This window comes from Artemia franciscana, chromosome 8 (assembly GCF_032884065.1).
Source record: "Artemia franciscana chromosome 8, ASM3288406v1, whole genome shotgun sequence".
In the NCBI taxonomy this organism is placed as follows: domain Eukaryota; kingdom Metazoa; phylum Arthropoda; class Branchiopoda; order Anostraca; family Artemiidae; genus Artemia; species Artemia franciscana.
Window position 1 is genome coordinate 16,781,340 of NC_088870.1, and position 22,800 is coordinate 16,804,139.

Consider the following 22,800-nt stretch of genomic DNA (forward strand, 5'->3'; position numbering starts at 1 on the left):
ATCCCCCTTGTGGCTATTTTCTGGCTTTTCATTTCTTTGCTAAAAAGCCCATTTGGCCGATAGAAAAAAAGCAAGAGACTATATATATCATCTCATGTTTCTTTTTATCTTAAGCCATTTTCTTTTTTTTCTTTTATCTTTATTTTTTTTTTCTTGGCAGAATAATCTTACTTGGAAAAACAATATAGTCACAAGGCAGAAGCATTTGAAGTCGTTTTCAGCAAAGGTTTTAATCACTTTTCTTTTCTTTTCGTCTTTACGAATAATTTGTGTTGAAGGAAAGTGTGAAATTCCAACTCAAAAGTATTCGAACATGATAACAGCAGAATTCGCCATTTTTTCCCTTTTCTTTTTTCGTAAGTCAGTTTTTAGAGGTAATTTTTGCATATCCTTTCCATGTATATTTTCTAACTTTTGTATATGGTTTTCACTTATATCTCTTTAGCACCTTCAGTAAAAAAAAAGTTACAGGTCAATTGGGGGTAACAACATACAAGTCAATATTTTGGTTAGATAGAGTTATAGATAGATAATTTTTTATTTGCAACAATTACATAAATAAATATGACAAACCAGTGCACATGCCTGGTGGCATACTTTAGCACTGACAATGTTACATACTTTAGCAGTGACAAAATAAAAATAACCAAAAAATAATTTCCCGCAACACATTAAACACAAATCACCCAATCATTTTTTTTTGTTTATTTAAATATTTGAAAACCCGTCGTAACTTACATATAAATCCATCATACCTTTTATCCTCGCACCCAATAATTTTGACAAATTTCAAGTTTGTGATCATGTTTTGCAATTTTTAAGAAATAGTAAGTTCGTTATTTCTGAAAAAAATATTTTAATCACTGTATCGTTAAATTTTTTTATTAGTTTCAAAAATTCTCGCTTATTGCTACATTCTCGCACTAAAATTGGAATTGAGTTCCAAATTTTTGACCCACTATGACGGATGCTGAAACCCGCTCTTGACGTGGGACGAAATTCACATGAAAAATCATGACAAATATTAGGAATAGAAATTGTATGAAGTTGATCCAAAGAATTTATTCCTGAATTCCTTTATAAGTGTCTAACTGAAGATCCATGCTCAACATTAAAAAGAATTCTCATTACTTTATTCTGGAGTATTTGGAGTGATTTAAATACAGATGGAAAAGTAGAAGCCCAAACAGAAATACAATAAAGAAAATATGGGTGGACAAAAGAATATTTTTAGGAAAAAATAACGAAGACGTGATATTATACTAATATTTCGGGAAATTTTTAACGATAGTGTTTTCACATGTTTATGAAACGACAAATTTTGATCTAAAACAACACCAAGGTATTTAAGCTGATCAACCTTTTTAGTTCAAGACCATTCAACAAAAAAGAGAATCCATCTGAAATGACCGATCCAGTTCGCGAAAACAACATATACTGGTTCTCTACTTTATATGGAGAAAGAGACTTCTTGAGATCTTCATTGACCTGAATTCCTCTTTTTTTGAAAATGTTACTTTCTGGTCCCTTTTCTGAGTATCCATTTGTATCCGAAGACAAGGAGTATGTTTTTCCCTCTGGAAGGAAATTCTGGTAATATATTATTTGAGTCTGCAACTCATCCGACTTTTGGGATTGCCTTACTAATGCTTAAAGGGCCATTTTTTCTATCATTATTATTAATTTCTTTTTTAAGAATTTATTTTTAAATTTCCAAGTTTATTCTAATAAAATTATTTGTTTTGAAATTTTTTTTGATTACAGTCATAAAAAGAGTTAGGAAGATATACTAAAAATGAAGAACTTGGAGGGGAGTATGTTGGAGGGTAACAAAGTAAAATATATACTCAAAATACTTGAAGAAATTACTTAAATTTGCATTTGGTAAAATAAATAATTGTAAAACTTACTTGAAAAAAAAAGATAATATACCATCAGATAAATCTTTCCAGCGTTCCATTTCTAAAGTTTTAGACTATGTGCACCGTATTCTCAAATTCCGCTCACATGGCCTTTTTCTGTATACATCTATATTTATTATGGGACATATAATAATAGTGAATTATAACAACATATCTACGCATTTGTATATTTTTGAAAATCAGCTGAGCGAAATATTGTTCAACTGGAGTAGAATGTTTTAGAAATAGTCTTACAAAATAAAGATAAACTAAAAGGTTGGATGACATAATGTGGGCTATTTTTCAAAATCATATTTTGACCGTGTCTAGCCTAATTCTGTTCTTTTCTCCTCCTTAGACTGATCATCAGGACTATTGTGAGGTTTGTCAACAAGGTGGAGAAATCATATTGTGTGATACTTGTCCAAGAGCGTATCATTTGGTGTGCCTTGAGCCGGAACTGGAAGAAGCTCCTGAGGGTAAGCTTTTTTTGCTTTTATGAATCGACATAAATTACTTTTTATACCTTAGACTAAAAAACTGATGTTTAATTTCAATTTGCTAATTTTTGGCATTTCATTTTCTGCAGTTCTGTGCCTTTTAATTTTCAACATTAGATGAAAATTGTACAATAATTCGATACCTAGATTTAGTTGTATAAACCTACCAAAACAAGATTTCTTGAACCTTGCTGTGTATTTTTTTTCTTTTAGATTGAGAAATACATCGGAAAGTTATGAAAAATATTAAATAGGAATAATTTTCTAATTTTGTACGTATTCAGATAGTTATCTCAGAAAAATTTCTAAGTGGTATCAAAATTCTGGACCTTGAATGGATGCATCTGAAACCTTGATATTACTGTCAGTTGAATCTTCTGATGAATTTGATATTACCAGCGTTTTATGCTTACTATGCAAGTTTTAGCTTTAAGCTTGTCGCAAAACGTTCCAGAGGGAAATGAACCTTAGATAGCTTAATATTGTATTTCTAGGCTGGCTAGTAGTGAACCCTACCCTAATTTTATGATCTGTAACTTGCCAAATCATCGCTTGGGGAACATTTTACCAGAATATACTTCAAAACGGCTTTTTATAGAATCAGACGAAATATTTGAGTATAGTAGTTGATGCCTGGCTCTGTTATGGAAATCTAACAATTTGGACAATGCTATGAAAGTCTTCTAAATTGTGTGTGCACCTTTTTTATGTCCAAAACTGTATTCGCAAAATCGTCTACATATGCCCTGTGTTTCACTTGGATGAAGTGTTTTTTATGCGTTTGTATGTGGGAGGGATGACTTCAGAAAATGGTGTTTTTGATCTAAATATTATGATTTTCCTGGGATTCCCTGCGAATCCTTCACCGACGTTTTATTCACGGATTGGATACCTTCGTAGTCTTTCTTGACTTTATGCAGTTAAATTATTGACACTTTTTGTTGTGCCAATTTTCGGGAGAGTGATTTCCTGAGAGTTCAGGTGTGTGTGTTCCATTAAGAATAGTAATTTAATGGTTTCATATATGCTAACTATAGAAGTGCCAAAGAGTAAGTGTAACTTACAAGATTGGGAAGTGGCGCTAGTGGTTTTTTTTTTTCAATGTAATAGTAAGAATAATTAGTTTAAATTGTGTAATTGGTAAATTTAGTGTAGTAGTAAGTCTCTGATCTCTGTTCCAGACAGGAAAACGATTACAAAGCTTGAAAAGTTCTAAGTGTCGCCAAAGGCTAGATGTCGTTGATGTTGTTGGTTCTTTTTTTGCCGATACTAGCGCGGGTTTGTACTCTTATAAGTTACCCATACTCTCTGGAAGCAATTATAACAATAACTATTGATTTTGTGAATAAGTACAAGGATCACAGTTAATGTTCATGGAGACAATAATGCATCGCCAAACAAAAAAAAAAATACATGAAATTTGAAGATTTAGCTTCTCGGTCATCCAGACTCTGGGTGCCAGCACATAGCACGGTCATAATTAATATTTAATTGTTGCCATACAAAGATTGGTTGGGTAATACACAAGCCTTCCAATGGCTTCAAAATAACTACCCTGTTTTATACACTCAAGATACTCTGTCACTACGCACTACATAACGTATGCTCATTTTAGCTTTACTACACACTGGCACATATTTTGTAATGAATTTATCTTTGTAGGTAAATGGTCATGTCCTCATTGTGTATCTGAAGGTGTTCCCGAAAAAGCAGAGGAAGAAGAAACGAGAAAGAGGAAAGTTGAGCCAGATGTCTGCAAAGTCTGCAAGGAGGGTGGCGACGATTTGCTCCACTGTGACACATGTCCACTCTGCTTTCACACTTTTTGTCTGGTGCCACCTCTCACGTCTAAGCCTGAAGGGAGTTGGACATGCCACCGTTGTCTGTGCGAAGAGATGCCCTACAAGGTAAGAATTTCCCATTAGTTATCGCTTCTTTATTGATGTTAATCATAAAGTCTATGCTTGGGCAGGGGGGGGGGGGCGGTACATGGATTAGTCTTTCCTTATTATTCAACGAACCTCCGTCAGTAAAATTTCGAGGGAAACGCACTAAATGTGGACCAACTGTAATATGAGACTGTTTTTTTGTTTCCACTTTTAAATTTCGTGACGTAAGTCTTCTAACTGTTCAGAATCTGTAAAGCTTTTACAATGTCTTATACCTTTACTAGAGTAATATAGAGTAATTTGATTACTATTACTACTAACAACACAATGCGGTGCCAAGCCGCCTGAGGCCAACACAGCTACTCGCGCTCCTCCTCCATTCTAATCTATTCAAAGCCACCCTTTTTACTCTCTCCAGGAAGTTCCCATTTCCCTTAAATCTTTCTTTACATCCTTCCCTACCAACCGTGGACGATTTGCTTTCCGTTTAGCCCTCTATGATTGGCCGGAATGGAAAGTCTTCGGCAATATTCCAAAGTAATTCCAAACATAAGCAGTTTTCTTTTAATATAATAGCTTAAAGAAATATTGCAAAGAAATGCTGTAGAAAAAGATACGTCAGTGTGCAGTATTTTGTCTGGTGATCATTTGTCAACTTACTAAATGTATGAAAAAAGTATTTCAAAGTCTCTTTTTTTAGTAAATTTTTTTAATTTTTTGGCTTTACTTCATTCTTTCCAAACAAAACCTATTGGCCATTTGGGTGTTAGTCCACACACAAAAGAAAAGGTAAACGGTCCGGTGTGAAAGAAAACCCATTATTAGAGTACCTTGTAAAACTTGGGTTTTCTCCTTTCTTTTAAGTTGCAGTGTAATCGATGTATTTTTTTTTCTATATGTTGTCTCTTTTCCTGTGAACTTTGTTTATAGTCCAAATAGTGATTTTGTTCAATATATATTAAGAAATCTCGATTTCTGATTTGGATTCGCAATACTGGATATTCAGTAAAATATTTGTCGACCAAATTAAAAAACGACAAAACAACAACACCATTACCCAATTACCACAACACAGCAAATGACAACAAAAATTGCAGTGATACTGGAGATTCAGTGTTCCAAAAGTAATTAAAGATTGGTTATTGTCTTCTTTTCAAGGAGGGGGGGGGGCAAAATGGACTTTTACTGGGGATTTTAAAACGAAGAGAAAAGGGGAAATCTTTTAAAGCAAGACTGTAGCGTTGAAGCTAATAATTTTAAAGGATTAATTAAGAAAAACTAGAAAAACTTACTTCGGTTTATTACAATGGTTTATGATCTGTTTAGGAGGAGACCTGACGATGAAAGGGAGCAAGGGGTGCATCTCTGGGCAGTGGTGCTATGCCTTCTCTTCTTTTTTTTTTTTTTTTTGATCTGTTTAGGAGGAGACCTGATGATAATCTTTTATGATCTGTTTAGGAGGAGACCTGACGATGAAAGGGAGCAAGGGGTGCGTCTCTGGGCAGTGGTGCTATGCCTTCTGTTCTTTTTTTGATCTGTTTAGGAGGAGACCTGACGATGATCTTTTATGATCTGCTTAGGAGGAGACCTGACGATGAAAGGGAGCAAGGGATGCGTCTCTGGGCAGTGGTGCTATGCCTTCTCTTCTTTTTTTTTGATCTGTTTAGGAGGAGACCTGACGATGATCTTTTATGATCTGTTTAGGAGGAGACCTGACGATGAAAGGGAGCAAGGGGGGCGTCTCTGGGCAGTGGTGCTATGCTTTCTCTTCTTTTTTTTTGATCTGTTTAGGAGGAGACCTGACGATCATCTTTTATGATCTGTTTAGGAGGAGACCTGACGATGAAAGGGAGCAAGGGGTGCGTCTCTGGGCAGTGGTGCTATGCCTTCTCTTCTTTTTTTTTGATCTGTTTAGGAGGAGACCTGACAATGATCTTTTATGATCTGTTTAGGAGGAGACCTGAAGATGAAAGGGAGCAAGAAGTGTGTCTCTGGGCAGTTGTGCTGTGCCTTCTCTTCTTTTTTTACGGAATTTAGAATAAAATAAAATTTGTTTCTTGTGTTTTCAAGTTGTGTCATATTTTTTTCTTTATTTTAGGCCCAAAAAATCCTAACTTGGCGATGGAAGGATGCTAAACCCTTTGACGACCCGGCACCACTGCATATTCAGGCAAAGAGGCCTCCTCTTCGCCGTAGAGAATTCTTTGTAAAGTTGCAATATCGCTCATATTGGGATTGTTGTTGGATTGATGAAAATTATGTAAGTATTATATACTTTAATTAAATGTATAATGCTATAATATTATATATATATATATATATATATATATATATATATATATATATATATATATATATATATATATATATATATATATATATATATATATATATGTGTGTGTGTGTGTGTGGATTATTTAAGTTATATGAGTAATTAAAACGTTAATGTATATTTTATATTTCCGACTTATCTTTCGAATTACTATCTTGTTTTTCTTACGTATACTTCCTTTCGTTTTGTCGGTTTTCTTACTTGATTTGTTAAACTGGAAAAAAAAAATAATCAAATGAAGACATTAAAAAAAAGAATTGGGAAATTTCTATTTGTATGTAACATTTGTTTATTTTCTGTTGGTATAAGGACTGAATAAAAAAGAAACCTATTGGAGATACAAGCTTTTTTGGGATACAATCTGGGAGTTCCAATCTCATAGACAAGGGGTTGCACACGGCTAAAAAAAAAAAAAAAAAAAAAAAAAAAAAAAAAAAAAAAAAAAAAACTGTAAACGTTCACGCAAAAAAGAATTTTTGCCTATTCAATTAGGAGTGGTCAACTTAGCAATTTTTGTAAAGCTCAAATACATACGTTCTAGGGCAAACTGGCTATTTTTTACGGATTGAATACGGGTATTAGTAACGTTTTATTGTGAATCCTGGTTATGGTGAATAAGCTTAGGTGAATAATTTATTATTCCCGATAGAGCAAACTCAGTTTATGACAAGCATATAAATGAGGTGTAATTTAAGTACTGTGTATGCTGATAGAGAGATATTAGTCATTGAAGACAGTTTTAACTATTGAAAGCAGGCGAAGGAAAAAATACAATCAAAACAGAATCTATTGTAAATTTTAGAAAAATAGTTATTGTAAATAGTGTACTAGTATGAGGAAGTTTATGTATGACTGTCACTAAATAATAATGTAGCAATTAAAATATCTTGCTATTGAAGAGGAAAGACTCTAGAAACGACCGCTCGAAGTACCATGGAATAACTCTACTGTCAGTCTGCGAAAAGCTTTTTTCAAAGCTTTTCTTAATGGTCTTACTGGAGCGATGTCGGAATATTATTCGTAGGATTTGGCGACCGGAGCAAGCTGCTTTTATGTCGGACCGCTCAACCATCGAGTAGATTTTTACGATTTGACAGATAATAGAAAAAGCCACGAAATTCCGACAGAAAGCATGTTTGCTTTCGTCGACTTCCGTGCCGTATTCGACTCAATGTAACGAGAAGATCTTTGGCGGATTCTAGAATCGACCGGCCTCCCTGAGAAATACTGCAGACTCTTCAAGGCTCTACACCATGGTACAGAGAGTTGTGTTCAAGTCAACGTGGGGCAGCCCGTTCTTCTAAATCATTACAGGGGTTCGTCAAGGATGTTTAGTGGATCCAGAGCTCTTAAATGCCATCATAGACCACGTTATGACAAAGATCGCTTCACGTCTCAGTTTTGTGCTTAAGTTTGGAGATCGCATCATATCAGATGCTGATTTTGCTGACCACTTTGCCATCCTAGCAGGCCCCGAGGATCAGTTGCTGGAAGTGCTTCGAAACTTATTATTAAGTATTGAAGTTATGCAAAAGTTCCCCTGCGTGGGCTCCCCATTGTCTTTAGATGGCTCGCTTTTCCCTGAGCTGCAACCAAGGACATTAAAAGCGTCTTCTGGCATGGGCAGGCTGATCCGTCACCTTCAGTGAAAGCCAAATATCAGTCATTCAACTAAACTGTGGATTTTTAACACCCAAATTGGTTCTGTAATACCTTACGAAGCTATGACTTATTTGCGTGTATCAAACGCAGCACTAAAGGTCATCTATGTATTCCAGATAAAGAGCCTGAGAAAGATAGAATGCCTAAGGGGGTTTGATTTTGTGAGTAATGAGAAGCTGCTGCAGCTCACCAAGCAGTCTTGGTTTTCTACCCAATCAGCCGAGCGTACCTTATGATGGTTTGGACACCTACTTCGAATTCTCCTGCAGTTATCCGCAGAGACGATCTCTGACATTGACCCTATGAAAGCCGGTTGGAAGCGACCTCGTGGCCGACTGGAGAAACGATAGTCCGACAGCCTGTCCGAGTTCCTGGTGATGGCGAACATCAGACGAGCGAAGTGCAAATCCTCGTTCTGGACTGAAGCGGATGGAGGAGGCAGACATCACCTAGCAGAAAAAATTATAATATAATTTTTGTATTATTGTAGTATTATTTTTGTAGTATTTGTAAATAAATGCAAGCTTCTCTTGCAACTAATGGCAGAAGTTAAATGGTTTTTCAAGATTTCAGGAAAGTAGGCGACAGCTTTTAGTTTTCTGTCGTCTATTCGGATCTTTTATCAAAGCTATACATGTTATAGCAAAACTGTCCAAGGAATTCTGAAAAGTTTGGCCACAGAAACTAGGAAAGTTTATAATAAATCAGATAGGGTGATCTTTTATGTTATCTTGACTATAATTGGCTATAATAATTAGATGAAGGAAGCCACAAATACTAAAATCTTGGTGGAGGAGTAGCTTGTGTAGCTGTGGCCTCACGTTGCTTAGTTCTACAATGAGTTGAAGTAGTATAAGATTCTAGGCAATGGTATTTCGGCAATCTAAAAAAAAGATCAGTCCCGAAACACTCTTGCAATTCCAGTCAACTTGTTGGTCAAATAACATTAAATTAACTTTTTATTTGTGCAAATGTCTAAGTTTATGAATTGAATCATTGATGATCCTGCGTCAATTCCAAATTCTTGATTCAACTTGTCTAAGACAATAGGTAGGCGTGCCTCATCTACCTCTCATTCCAGGCAATCTAATGGCTATATGTCAATTTAAACTCTTGTTCAACCTGCGTGAGACTCTAGGCGTGTGTGCCTTACTAAAGAATAACAATTAAGTATTGGTCCAATAAGAGAAGCATACTTACTCCCGCCCTTTACCCGTACCATTTAATCAAACATTTGGGAAACTATAGATTCTATGACTATCTTAGCTCTATGACTATCTACGTTAGTTCTTCTGCCCTAAGAATGACGCATGGACGGATAATAATATACTTATCGATTAACGAATGAACTAACATCATTTGTAGGCAATTATACAGTCCAACAAAATTATCAAGCATAAAATACCCCTCACAATGTTCTGTGGCCGAGAATGCAGTGAGAAAAAAAAAACAAGAAAAGAAACTAAAAAGGATGCTAATCAGTAAAGGATGGAAAAAAAGCTGATCAGCCGTCAACTCATTACTGGCCGAAAACCACGCCGGGGCAGAGTGCAATGCCCAACAAAAAAAGACTTGGACCAGAGACATCAACTGCACATGGCCATTAAAACTGATTATATATATATATATCTATATATATAAAAATAAGTTGTCTGTGGATCTGTGGATCGTGGATCAGGTGACGTCATGTTTCTGTGTCGGCTGACGTCATGAAATTAGTTGTCGTCATTTTTGTTATGACGATGCTTAGTATATTGTAAAACACATTAATTTGGTTAATAATATACCATTTAAAACACCAAAATGAACATGCTGGAGTAGTCACTCGGTGAGAGAGGGTGTCAGAACGGAGAATGAAGGTCCCAGGTTCAAATCCTGGTTAGGCTAAAAAAGGTAAAAAACTAAAAACTAAAAAAAAAACTAAAAAAACTAAAAAAAGGCAAAAACTACAAAAAAAATAAAAACTAATAAAAAAATAAAACAGCCGAAAAACTAAAAAAACTAAAGAAACTAAAAAAAGGAAAAAACTTAAAAAACTAAAAACTAAAAAAAAACTAAAAAAAGGAAAAAACTGAAAAATAGAAAAGAAAAAGAAAACTAATAAAATTAAAAATAAACATAAAAAAATAAAAAAGATAAAAACTAAAAATAAAGTAAAAAGAAAAAACGAAAAAAAAATAAAAAAGCTAAAAAAAAGGTAAAAACCAATAAAAAACTAAAAAGAAAAAAGGTGAAAAACTAAAAAAAAATTTAATCTAAAAAACTAAAAAAAACTAAAAGAACTAAAAAAGAAAAAAAAACTAAAAAAAGGAAAAAAAACTGAAAAATAAAGGAGAAAAAGAAAACTAAAAAAATATAAATAAAAGTAAAAAAACTAAAAAGATAAAAACTTCAAAAAAAAACTAAAAAGAAAAAGAAAGAAACTAAAAAACCTTAAAAAAAGGTCAAAACCAATAAAAAAAAAACTAAAAGGAAAAAAAGGGAAAAAATTAAAAATTTATTTCATCATATACCAATTCAAAAACGAATGTATACCGGGATGACGACCGGGACACAGGGAATATAAATGACACAACTATAACGGGGACGCCGGGGGCACAGGGGGATATAAATGACGACCGGGACACAAGGAATATAAATGACGCCCGGGACGCTCAAAGAGAAATCACAGACTGGGACACCGGGACACAAATGACGACCGGGACACAGGGAATATAAATGACGACCGGGACACAGGGACATAACTACAAAGGGGACGCCGGGGTGCTCAGGGGGATATATAAATGACGATGGCGACTCAGGGAATGGTCGATTAGCAATCACCATCAACAAAGCTCAAGGGCAATCATTAGAATCATGAGGTATAGATCTGAATACGGATTGTTTTCCCATGGACCATTATATGTTGCATGTTCAAGAGTCGGTAAACCTGACAATCTATTTATATGCACAGACAATGGGACAGCAAAGAATGTTGTATATTCGCAAGTTTTACGTAGTTAAAAACATATATATATATATATATATATATATATATATATATATATATATATATATATATATATATATATATATATATATATATATATATATATATATTCACAGGTGGGACATAGGGACACAACTACAATGGCGCGTAACTAATATGGCGCGTAACGACTTACGCGCGCGGGGGGCTTGGGGGGGCGCGAAGCGCCCCCACCAACTTGGTGTTGGGGTGGGGCGAAGCGCCACCGCAACAGCTAGTATATATATATATATATATATATTTATATGACAATTTTAGAATTATATCTATCTTCTATATATATAAAAATAAGTTGTCTGTCTGTGTGTCTGTCATGAAATTAGTTGTCGTCATTTTTGCTTTGACGGTGACGTCATTCAAGATATTTAAGACATATGTTCACGTAGAAATCTATTAATGTTTAAGTTTACAATGACTGATGAACTTACCATGGCAAAAGCCGATGAAGATGCTCAAAGAGTCTATGCCAAAAAACTTGCTGCTGATAGAGAAAGTCAGAAAAGAAAGCGTGCCGAGGAATCAAAAGAACAGCAAGGAAACAGGCTTGAGGCTAAAAAACGCAAAACCGCGCAGTTAGATGAAGATCCACCTGGACAGCGAGAGTCAAAACATATCAAAACTGAAAATGATAGCGATGATGATTGGGTTTGGGATTTTGACTTGGATAAGGTCATCAATGCCTACCAGATTTTAATTAAAAAAACAAAGGTTCGGCGATATGTATTTCATAGTGAAGCTGAAAAATAAAGAAGAAAAATAAAGAAGAAAAAGAAAACTGAAAAAAGAAAAAATGTAAAAAACTAAAAAATACTAAAAAGAAAAACACTCAAAGAGAAATTACAGACCGGGACACAAATGACGACCGGGACAGAGGGAATATAAATAACGACCGGGACACTCAAAGAGAAATTACAGACTGGGATACCGGGACACAAATGACGACCGGGACACAGGGAATATAAATGACGACCAGGACACAGGCATTTAAGAACATCGTTCAAAGACAAATTTTTAATTGTAAGAAGACCGTTGAAAGAGAAATTTCTAATTGTAAAATGACTGAAGAACCTACAATGGCAACGGTACCACCATCGAAGTAGATAACCAGTGGGTTGTTCCATATTCCCCATTATTATCAAAAACATTTAATGCACACATAAACGTTGAATACTGTAACTCCGTAAAGGCAATCAAATACATATGTAAATACGTCAACAAAGGCAGTGACATGGCAGTTTTTGGCTTGCAGCCCAAAATCAAAGATTTCGACGAAATCGTACAATATCAGGCTGGAAGATATATAAGCAGTAATGAAGCTGTTTGGCGAATTCTTTCATTTCCGATACATGAACGTAGTCCAGCTGTTGTTCACTTAGCGGTACATTTACAGAATGGTCAACGTGTTTATTTCTCGGAAACCAACGTGCAACAAAGAGCCCTGAATCCACCGGATACAAAATTAACAGCTTTTTTTTTCGCTTTGCAAAAATGATTCTTTTGCAAAAAAACTGCTGTATACTGAAGTGCCTTCGTATTACACGTGGAATACTAAAAATAAAGTATTTGAACGTCGAAAACAGGGTAAGTCAGTCGACGGCCAACCTACCATCTTCAAAGATACCACGATAGGAAGACTCTACACCGGTCACCCCAATCAACATGAATGCTTCTTTCTACGCCTGCTTTTGGTGAATGTACCCGGTCCGACATCCTTTGAGTATTTGAGAACTGTAAACGGTACTATACATGACACTTACCGTAGTGCATGCCAAGCTCTGAATTTATTGGAGAATGACCAACACTGGGATAACTGCATCAATGACGCGTGCAAAACGTCAACCCCAAGTGAAATTCGTGCATTGTTTGGCATCATTTTAACAACTTGCTCTCCATCAGCTCCTACAGAGTTATGGGGAAAATATAAGTCAAAAATTTCCGTAGATATACTCCATCGAAAACAGTTATAGACGTCAGATATGACTTTTGATTTTACATCAGAAATTTATAACTACACTTTAGTTATTATAGAAGATTTGTGCGTACGTATGGCAAACAAACCTCTTCAGGATTTGGGAATGCCTTCATCTAACCGTATCGCTGCTGTTTCGACATGTGTAGAATTGGATCGTGAACAAAGTTACAGTACGAGTGATCTATTGTCGTATGTACAAAATAACATTTCCAAGTTAACGTCGGAACAAAAAGACATTTATGATACGATACTCAATTTCAGGACGTATACAACTACCTGCTGATTTCTGTAATTTAGTGACGTCCAGAAATGAATTGATTGAAAAAGTATTTCCGAATATTCTAAAAAATTATAAAAATAATAAATGGCTAAGTGAAAGAGCGATTCTCGCACCCAAAAATATAGACGTCCACGAAATCAACAATATTGTTTTGACCAAGATTCGAGACCAGGCGGTCCTTTACAAGTCAATCGACACAGTTTTGGAACCAAATGAAGCGGTTAAGTATGCATGTTTGTTTGTTTATAAAAAGAGCGTTTGCATATGACGTCATTATTAGTACATACGGCTTTGTATATGCACAGACAATGGGAAAGCCAAGAATGTTGTATATTCGCAATTTTTACGTAGTTTAACTCCTGCAGACGAAATGAATGCGTGCCTGAAAAATTCTAATTTATGGGCACACGTAAAAATATTAAAATTAACTACAAATATGCGTGTCCGATTGCAAAACGATGACTCTGGTCAAACATTTTCAGATCAATTGCTGGCAATTGGAAACGGAAAGCTCCCAGTAGTGGGAAAGCCAAAAATGTTGTATATTCGCAATTTTTACGTAGTTTGAAACACATATATAAATCTATCTATATTCACAGGTGGGACACAGGGACACAACTACAATGGCGCGTAACTAATATGGCGCGTAACGACTTACGCGCGCGGGGTGGCTTGGGGGGGCGCGAAGCGCCCCACCATCTAGGTGTTGGGGTGGCGCGAAGCGCCACCCCAACAGCTAGTATATATATATATATATATTTAAAGCTAGGATTGTTCACTGAGGCACACCACTGTCAACTTCAGGGAAGAATTCTTTCCCATTGTCTCCAAATAACCCATTGTCTCCAAATAACTAACCCCAACACCTAGTTGGTGGGGCGCTTCGCACCCCCCAAGCCCCCCCGCGCGCGTAAGTCGTTACGCGCCATATTAGTTACGCACCATTGTAGTTGTGTCCCTGTGTCCCACCTATGAATAGAGATAGATATAAATATATGTTTTTAACTACGTAAAACATGCGAATATACAACATTCTTCGCTGTCCCATTGTCTGTGCATATAAATAGATTGTCAGGTTTACTGACTCTTGAACATGCAACATATAATTGTCCATGGGAAAAACAATCCGTATTCAGATCTATACCTCATTATTCTAATGATGTGTCCCTGTGTCCCGGTCGTCATTTATATTCCCTGTGTCCCGGTGTCCCGGTCGTCATTTGTGTCCCGGTGACCCGGTCTGTAATTTCTATTCGAACAATCCCTGTCTCCCGGTCGTCATTTATATATCCCGCCTGTGCCCCCGGCGTCCCCGTTGTAGTTGTGTCCCTGTGTCCCGGTCGTCATTTATATTCCCTGTGTCCCGGTTGTGATTTGTGTCCGGGTGTCCCAGTCTGTAATTTCTCTTTGAGGTTCCCGGTCGTCACTTATATTCCCTCTGTCTCGGTCGTCATTTGTGTCCCGGTCTGTAATTTCTCTTTGAGTGTTTTTTCTTTTTAGTTTTTTTTTAGTTTTTTACCTTTTTTCTTTTTTCAGTTTTCTTTTTCTTCTTTATTTTTCAGCGTCACTATGAAGTACATATCGACGAACCTTTGTTTTTTTAACTTAAATCTGGTAGGCATTGATGACCTTATCCAAGTCAAAATCCCAAACCCAATTATCATCGCTATCATTTTCAGTTTTGATATGTTTTGACTCTCGCTGTCCAGGTGGATTTTCATCTAACTGCGCGGTTTTGCGTTCTTTAGCCGCAAGCCTGTTTTCTTGCTGTTCTTGTGATTCCTCGGAACGCTTTCTTTTCTTACTTTCTCTATCAGCAGCAAGTTTTTTGGCATAAACTCTTTGAGCAGCTTCCTCGGCTGTTGCCATTGTAGGTTCTTCAGTCATTTTACAATTAAACATTTTTCCGTGAACAAATGTCTTAAATACCGTTAATGTCGTCACCGTCATAGCAGAAATGACGACAACTAACTTCATGACGTCAGTCGACACAGAAACATGACGTCACCTGACAGACAGACACACAGACAGACAACTTATTTTTATATATATACTAGCTGTTGGGGTGGCGCTTCGCGCCACCCCAACACCTAGTTGGTGGGGGCGCTTCGCGCCCCCCCCAAGCCCCCCCGCGCGCGTAAGTCGTTACGCGCCATAATAGTTACGCGCCATTGTAGTTGTGTCCCTATGTCCCACCTGTGAATATAGATAGATATATATATATGGTTTTAACTACGTAAAACTTGCGAATATACAACATTCTTTGCTGTCCCATTGTCTTTGCATATAAATAGATTGTCAGGTTTACCGACTCTTGAACATGCAACATATAATGGTCCATGGGAAAACAATCTGTATTCAGATCTATACCTCATGATTCTAATGATTGCCCTTGAGCTTTGTTGATGGTGATTGCTAATCGACCATTCCCTGTCCCGGTGTCCCGGTCGTCATTTACATCCCCCTGTTTCCCCCGGTGTCCCCGTTGTAGTTGTGTCCCTGTGTCCCGGTCGTCATTTATATTCCCTGTGTCCCGGGTCCCGGTCGTCATTTGTATCCCGGTGTCCCGGTCTGTATATACATTCGTTTTTTAGTTTTGTTTTTCTCCTTTATTTTTTTCCTTTTTTTTTCTTTTTTAGCTTATTTAGATTTTTAGATTTTTTAGTTTTTTTATTAGTTTTTAGTTTTTTTTTCTTTTTAGTTTTTTTGTCCCGGTCGTCATTTATATCCCCCTGTTTCCCCCGGTGTCCCCGTTGTAGTTGTGTCCCTGTGTCCCGGTCGTCATTTATATTCCCTGTGTCCCGGTCGTCATTTGTATCCCGGTGTACCGGAGTTGTGTCCCTGTGTCCCGGTCGTCATTTATATTCCCTGTGTCCCGGGTCCCGGTCGTCATTTGTATCCCGGTGTCCCGGTCTGTATATACATTCGTTTTTTAGTTTTGTTTTTCTCCTTTATTTTTTTCCTTTTTTTTTTCTTTTTTAGCTTATTTAGATTTTTAGATTTTTTAGTTTTTTTATTAGTTTTTAGTTTTTTTTTCTTTTAGTTTTTTTGTCCCGGTCGTCATTTATATCCCCCTGTTTCCCCCGGGTCGTCATTTATACTCCCTGTGTCCCGGTGCTTTGTTGATTGCTAATCGAACATTCCTTTTGTCCTGGTCGCTTTCTCTTTGAGTGTCGTCATTTATTTTTTTCTTTTTTAGTTCTTTTAGTTTTTACCTTTTTTAGTTTTTTTTAGTTTTTAGTTTTTTTAGTTTTTTACCTTTTTTTAGTTTTTTTAGTTTTTTTTAGTTTTTTAGCTTTTTTATTTTTTTTATTAGTTTTTAGTTTTTTTGTAGTTTTTGCCTTTTTTTTAGTTTTTTTAGTTTTTTAGCTTTTTTATTAGTTTTTAGTTTTTTTTGTAGTTTTTGCCTTTTTTTAGTTTTTTTAGTTTTTTAGCTTTTTTATTTTTTTATTAGTTTTTAGTTTTTTTTGTAGTTTTTGCCTTTTTTTTCTCTTTGAGTGTCGTCATTTATTAGTTTTTTCCTTTTTTTTTTTAGTTTTTTATTGGTTTTTACCTTTATTTTAGCTTATTTTTCAGTTTTTTCCTTTTTTTTAGTTTTTTTTATTTTTTATTTTTTTTAGTTTTTTACCTTTTTTTAGTTTTTTTAGTTTTTTAGCTTTTTTACTTTTTTTATTAGTTTTTAGTTTTTTTTGTAGTTTTTGCCTTTTTTTAGTTTTTTCAGTTTTTTTTTTAGTTTTTTATTGGTTTTTACCTTTATAGTTTTTTTAGTTTTTTAGCTTTTTTATTTTTTTTATTAGTTTTTAGTTTTTTTTGTAGTTTTTGCCTTTTTTTAGTTTTTTCAGTTTTGACGTCACCTGATCCAGTTTTTTCAGGTGACGTCACCTGACACATCCATCCATCCATCCACAGACAACTTATTTTTATATATATAGAAGATAGATAGATAGATAGATAGATGTATATGGTAAAATTCGAGTTAATTGACTTCTTGCTATCTCGGAAAGGGTTTAGGTTAGGAAAATGAAACTTTCAGGGATGAGTCTACAGGCTAAAGTATGTCCCGGGAAGATATTTTGAAGTAGCCACCTCCACTCCTCTCTCTAGAGGGCCCTGAAATTTGCCTATATGACATGTCTATACCTATTGAAATTTTGACAAAACAACATTTTACCTTAATTTCCAGTTGCTAGTTGCTTTTTCTCTGCCTTTAGTTCTGAAAATGCAATTCCTGTTATTTGAGAAGTATTTTGAGCCATATCAATGGTTTTTTTTCAAAATTTAAGAAATGTATTTGTATATCTTTAAAACCTTATAAAATGGGGTAAAATTCTAGTTAATTGACTTCTTGCTGTCTCAGAAAGGGTTTAAGTTAGGAAAATGAATCTTTCAGGGGTGAATCTACAGACTAAAGTATATCCCGGGAAGGTATTTCGAAGCAACTACCTCCACTCCTTCTCCCTCTAGAGGGCCCTGACCTTTGATGACCTTTAAAAATATATGTGTTATAAAAGTGAAACCTTGCAAAATAGATCTTCTGCTTAGTTAAAGTACAACAAAATTGTTTTCAGCTTCATAACTTTGCTCAATTCCATTTTAGGTAAAATTCTAGTTAATTGACTTCTTGCTATCTCGGAAAGGGTTTACGTGAGGAAAATGAAACTTTCAGAGATGAGTCTACTTCCCGGGATATACTTTAGTCTATAGGTTCATCCCTGAAAGTTTCATTTTCCTAACTTAAACCCTTTCTGAGACAGCAAGAAGTCAATTAACTAGAATTTTACCATATATATATATATATAAATATATATATATATATATATATATATATATATATATATATATATATATATATATATATATATATATATATATATATATACATATATATATATATATACATATATATATATATATATATATATATATATATACATATATATATATATATATATATATATATATATATATATATATATATATATATATATATATATATATATATATATATATATATATATAATATATATATATATATATATATATACTTATCTATCTATATATATATATATATATATATATATATATATATATATATATATATATATATATATATATATATATATATATATATATATACTTATCTATCTATATATATATATATATATATATATATATATATATATATATATATATATATATATATATATATATATATATATATACTTATCTATCTATATATATATATATATATATATATATATATATATATATATATATATATATATATATATATATATATAATACATATATACATATATATAATACATATATATATAAATATATATATATATATATAATACATATATATATATATATATATATATATATATATAATACATATATATATATATATATATATATATATATACTAGCTGTTGGGGTGGCGCTTCGCGCCACCCCAACACCTAGTTGGTGGGGCGCTTCGCGCCCCCCCCCAAGCCCCCCCGCGCGCGTAAGTCGTTACGCGCCATATTAGTTATGCGCCATTGTAGTTGTGTCCCTGTGTCCCACCTGTGAATATAGATAGATTTATATATGTGTTTCAAACTACGCAAAAATTGCGAATAAACAACATTCTTGGCTTTCCCATTGTCTGTGCATATGCAAAGCCGTATGTACTAATAATGACGTCATATACAAACGCTCTTTACAAACAAACAAACATGCATCCACATAACTCGGTTTTATATAGATAGATACAATACAAATTAACTGCGTAAAACTTGCGAATAAACAACATTCTTCGCTGTCCAATTGTCGCTGCATATAAATACATTGTCAGGTTTACCGACCCTCGAACATGCAACGTACAATTGTCCATGGGAAAAACAATCAGGATTAAGATCTATACCACATTTTTCTAATGATTGACCTTGAGCTTTGTTAATGGTGATTGCAAATACTAATCGAATTGGGAATTGCAATCTTTTAAATTGAAAAAGCAGATCCGTTGGAATCATGGGAATGCGAGGAATAAGAACAGCCTCACCCTCATAAGGCCCTGTCAAGATTGTGGCCTCTATTAGGTTTTCCATTGTTTTTTTTTTTACGGCAAGTCGCGTGCCATGCAAAGCTTTGGTGGGTTGATATTTCTTAAAAGTATTATTGGTACGCCTATTTTTAGTTATAGCACGTGTGGTGGAAACCCTGAAGGATCTATGGAATTTAAAAATTCAGATGGATAATTAACCGCTTCATTTGGTTCCAAAACTGTGTCGACTGACTTGTAAAGGACTGCCTGGTCTCGAATCTTGTTCAAAACAATATTGTTGATCCCCAACACCTAGGTCTATACCACATTTTTTCTAATGATTGACCTTGAGCTTTGTTAATGGTGATTGCAAATACTAATCGAATTGGGAATTGCAATCTTTTAAATTGAAAAAGCAGATCCGTTGGAATCATGGGAATGCGAGGAATAAGAACAGCCTCACCCTCATAAGGCCCTGTCAAGATTGTGGCCTCTATTAGGTTTTCCATTGTTTTTTTTTACGGCAAGTGGCGTGCCATTGCAAAGCTTTGGTGGGTTGATATTTCTTAAAAGTATTATTGGTACGCCTATTTTTAGTTGTAGCACGTGTGGTGGAAACCCTGAAGGATCTATGGAATTTAAAAATTCAGATGGATAATTAACCGCTTCATTTGGTTCCAAAACTGTGTCGACTGACTTGTAAAGGACTGCCTGGTCTCGAATCTTGTTCAAAACAATATTGTTGATTTCGTAGACGTCTATATTTTTGGGTGCAAGAATCGCTCTTTCACTTAGCCATTTATTATTTTTATAATTGTTTAGAATATTCGGAAATACTTTTTCAATCAATTCATTTTTGGACGTCACTAAATTACAGAAATCAGCAGGTAGTTGTATACGTCCTGAAATTGAGTCTACTGTTTGACCAGAGTCATCGTTTTGCAATCGGACACGCATATTTGTAGTTAATTTTAATATTTTTACGTGTGCCTATAAATTAGAATTTTTTAGGCAAGCATTCATTTCGTCTGCAAGAGTTAAACTACGTAAAAATTGCGAATATACAACATTCTTGGCTTTCCCATTGTCTCTGCATATACAAAGCCGTATGTACTAATAATGACATCATATGCAAACGCTCTTTTTACAAACAAACCAACATGCATACATACAACTCGTTTTTATATAGATAGATAGATAGATAGATAGATAAAATACAAATTAACTGCGTAAAACTTGCGAATATACAACATTCTTCGCTGTCCAATTGTCGCTGCATATAAATAGATTGTCAGGTTTACCGACCCTCGAACATGCAACGTACAATTGTCAATGGGAAAAACAATCAGTATTAAGATCTATACCACATTTTTCTAATGATTGACCTTGAGCTTTGTTAATGGTGATTGCAAATGCTAATCGAATTGGGAATTGCAATCTTTTAAATTGAAAAGGCAGATCCGTTGGAATCTTGGGGAATGCGAGGAATAAGAACAGCCTCACCCTCAAAAGGCCCTGTCAAGATTGTGGCCTCTATTAGGTTTTCCATTGTTTTTTTTTACGGCAGGTCGAGTGCCATAGCAAAGCTTTGGTGGGTTTATATTTCTTAAAAGTATTATTGGTAGGCCTATTTTTAGTTGTAGCACGTGTGGTGGAAACCCTGAGAATAATATCTCGAGGTAAAAAACTGATCACCGACCATAACGATGGCCACTTCGTCGATAGTTGGAGCATTGTATCTACGCACATGTTGGCCAGGAGGCGTTTTGTCAGCGGCAATAACAATTTTATGCGTATAAGTAGGCATCAAATCGATGGCTGTTTTGAACAGACGCACTAAATTATTATTTTCGTGGAAAAGATGTTGTAATTGGGAAACGATTGTCCTTTCAATGTTGGGAGAAATTTCGCAACGTGCATTCAATTCAGAATTTCTATCACTGATGAAGTACAATTGTAAAAATTTATGATTCTCGCCTGAGAATGGTAGAAGAGACCCTGCTCTATGATAAATTTGCCCTTTTACTTTGAAAGTAGACATAAATTGATCTGGATTTTCAATTTGGGCTCCAAACGACGTCATTTGGAAACATGAGTTGTATTTTCTGATTCATTTATATTCCTTATGTCCCGGTGTCCCGGTCGTCATTTATATCCCCCTGTTTTATATCCTGCTTATTTTTCAGTTTTTTCCTTTTTTCAGTTTTTTTTTTACTTTTTTAGTTCTTTTAGTTTTTACGTTTTTTAGTTTTTTAGATGAATTTTTTTTAGTTTTTTACCTTTTTTTCTTTTTAGTTTTTATTGGTTTTTACCTTTTTTTAGCTTTTTATCTTTTTTATTTTTTTTTATTTTTTTTTTTTAATTTTATTAGTATTCTTTTTCTCTTCTATTTTTCATTTTTCCCTTTTTTTTAGTTTTTTTTTAGTTTTTAGTTTTTTAAGTTTTTTCCTTTTTTTAGTTTCTTTAGTTTTTTTAGTTTTTCGGCTTTTTTATTTTTTTATTAGTTTTTAGTTTTTTTTGTAGTTTTTGCCTTTTTTTAGTTTTTTCAGTTTTTTTTTTAGTTTTTAGTTTTTTACCTTTTTTAGCCTAACCAGGATTTGAACCTGGGACCTTCATTCTCCGTTCTGACACCCTCTCTCACCGAGTGACTACTCCAGCATGTTCATTTTGGTGTTTTAAATGGTATATTATTAACCAAATTAATGTGTTTTACAATATACTAAGCATCGTCATAACAAAAATGACGGCAACTAATTTCATGTCGTCAGCTGAAACATGACGTCACCTGATCCACAGACCCACAGACAGACAGACAACTTATTTTTATATATATAGAAGATATATATTATATATATATATATATATATATATATATATATATATATATATATATATATATATATATATAGATAGATAGATAGATATGTATATAAATATATAATATTTTACATTTATATTTTAACGATTTTGGGTTTTTGTTTAGATGGAAGTCTACCATATGAATTTGCTTCGTCACTACACCCGTAAAGTTGATATGGAAGAACCACCAAAAATGGAAGACTTGCTGATCAAAGAAGAGGAGAAAGCTGCCAAAAACAAACAAAAAATGACGGAGGATCTGGATGATTTAGATGAACTGTCAACGAAGCCTAAAAAATGGACTCGAAAAAGGATTGCTGGCGCAGAATCAGATGGTCTCTATGAA

General features: G+C 34.5%; 1 protein-coding gene across 1 annotated transcript in view; it reads left to right on the plus strand.

The window, feature by feature from the left end:
- LOC136030060 (chromodomain-helicase-DNA-binding protein Mi-2 homolog) overlaps positions 1-22,800 on the plus strand; it is a 149,621-nt gene that overhangs the window by 40,426 nt on the left and 86,395 nt on the right. The window contains exons 8-11 of the mRNA XM_065708687.1: positions 2,260-2,380; positions 4,064-4,308; positions 6,389-6,550; positions 22,579-22,733. Of these exons, the coding sequence (XP_065564759.1) occupies positions 2,260-2,380; positions 4,064-4,308; positions 6,389-6,550; positions 22,579-22,733 (683 nt within the window). The remainder of the gene's footprint in view (positions 1-2,259; positions 2,381-4,063; positions 4,309-6,388; positions 6,551-22,578; positions 22,734-22,800) is intronic.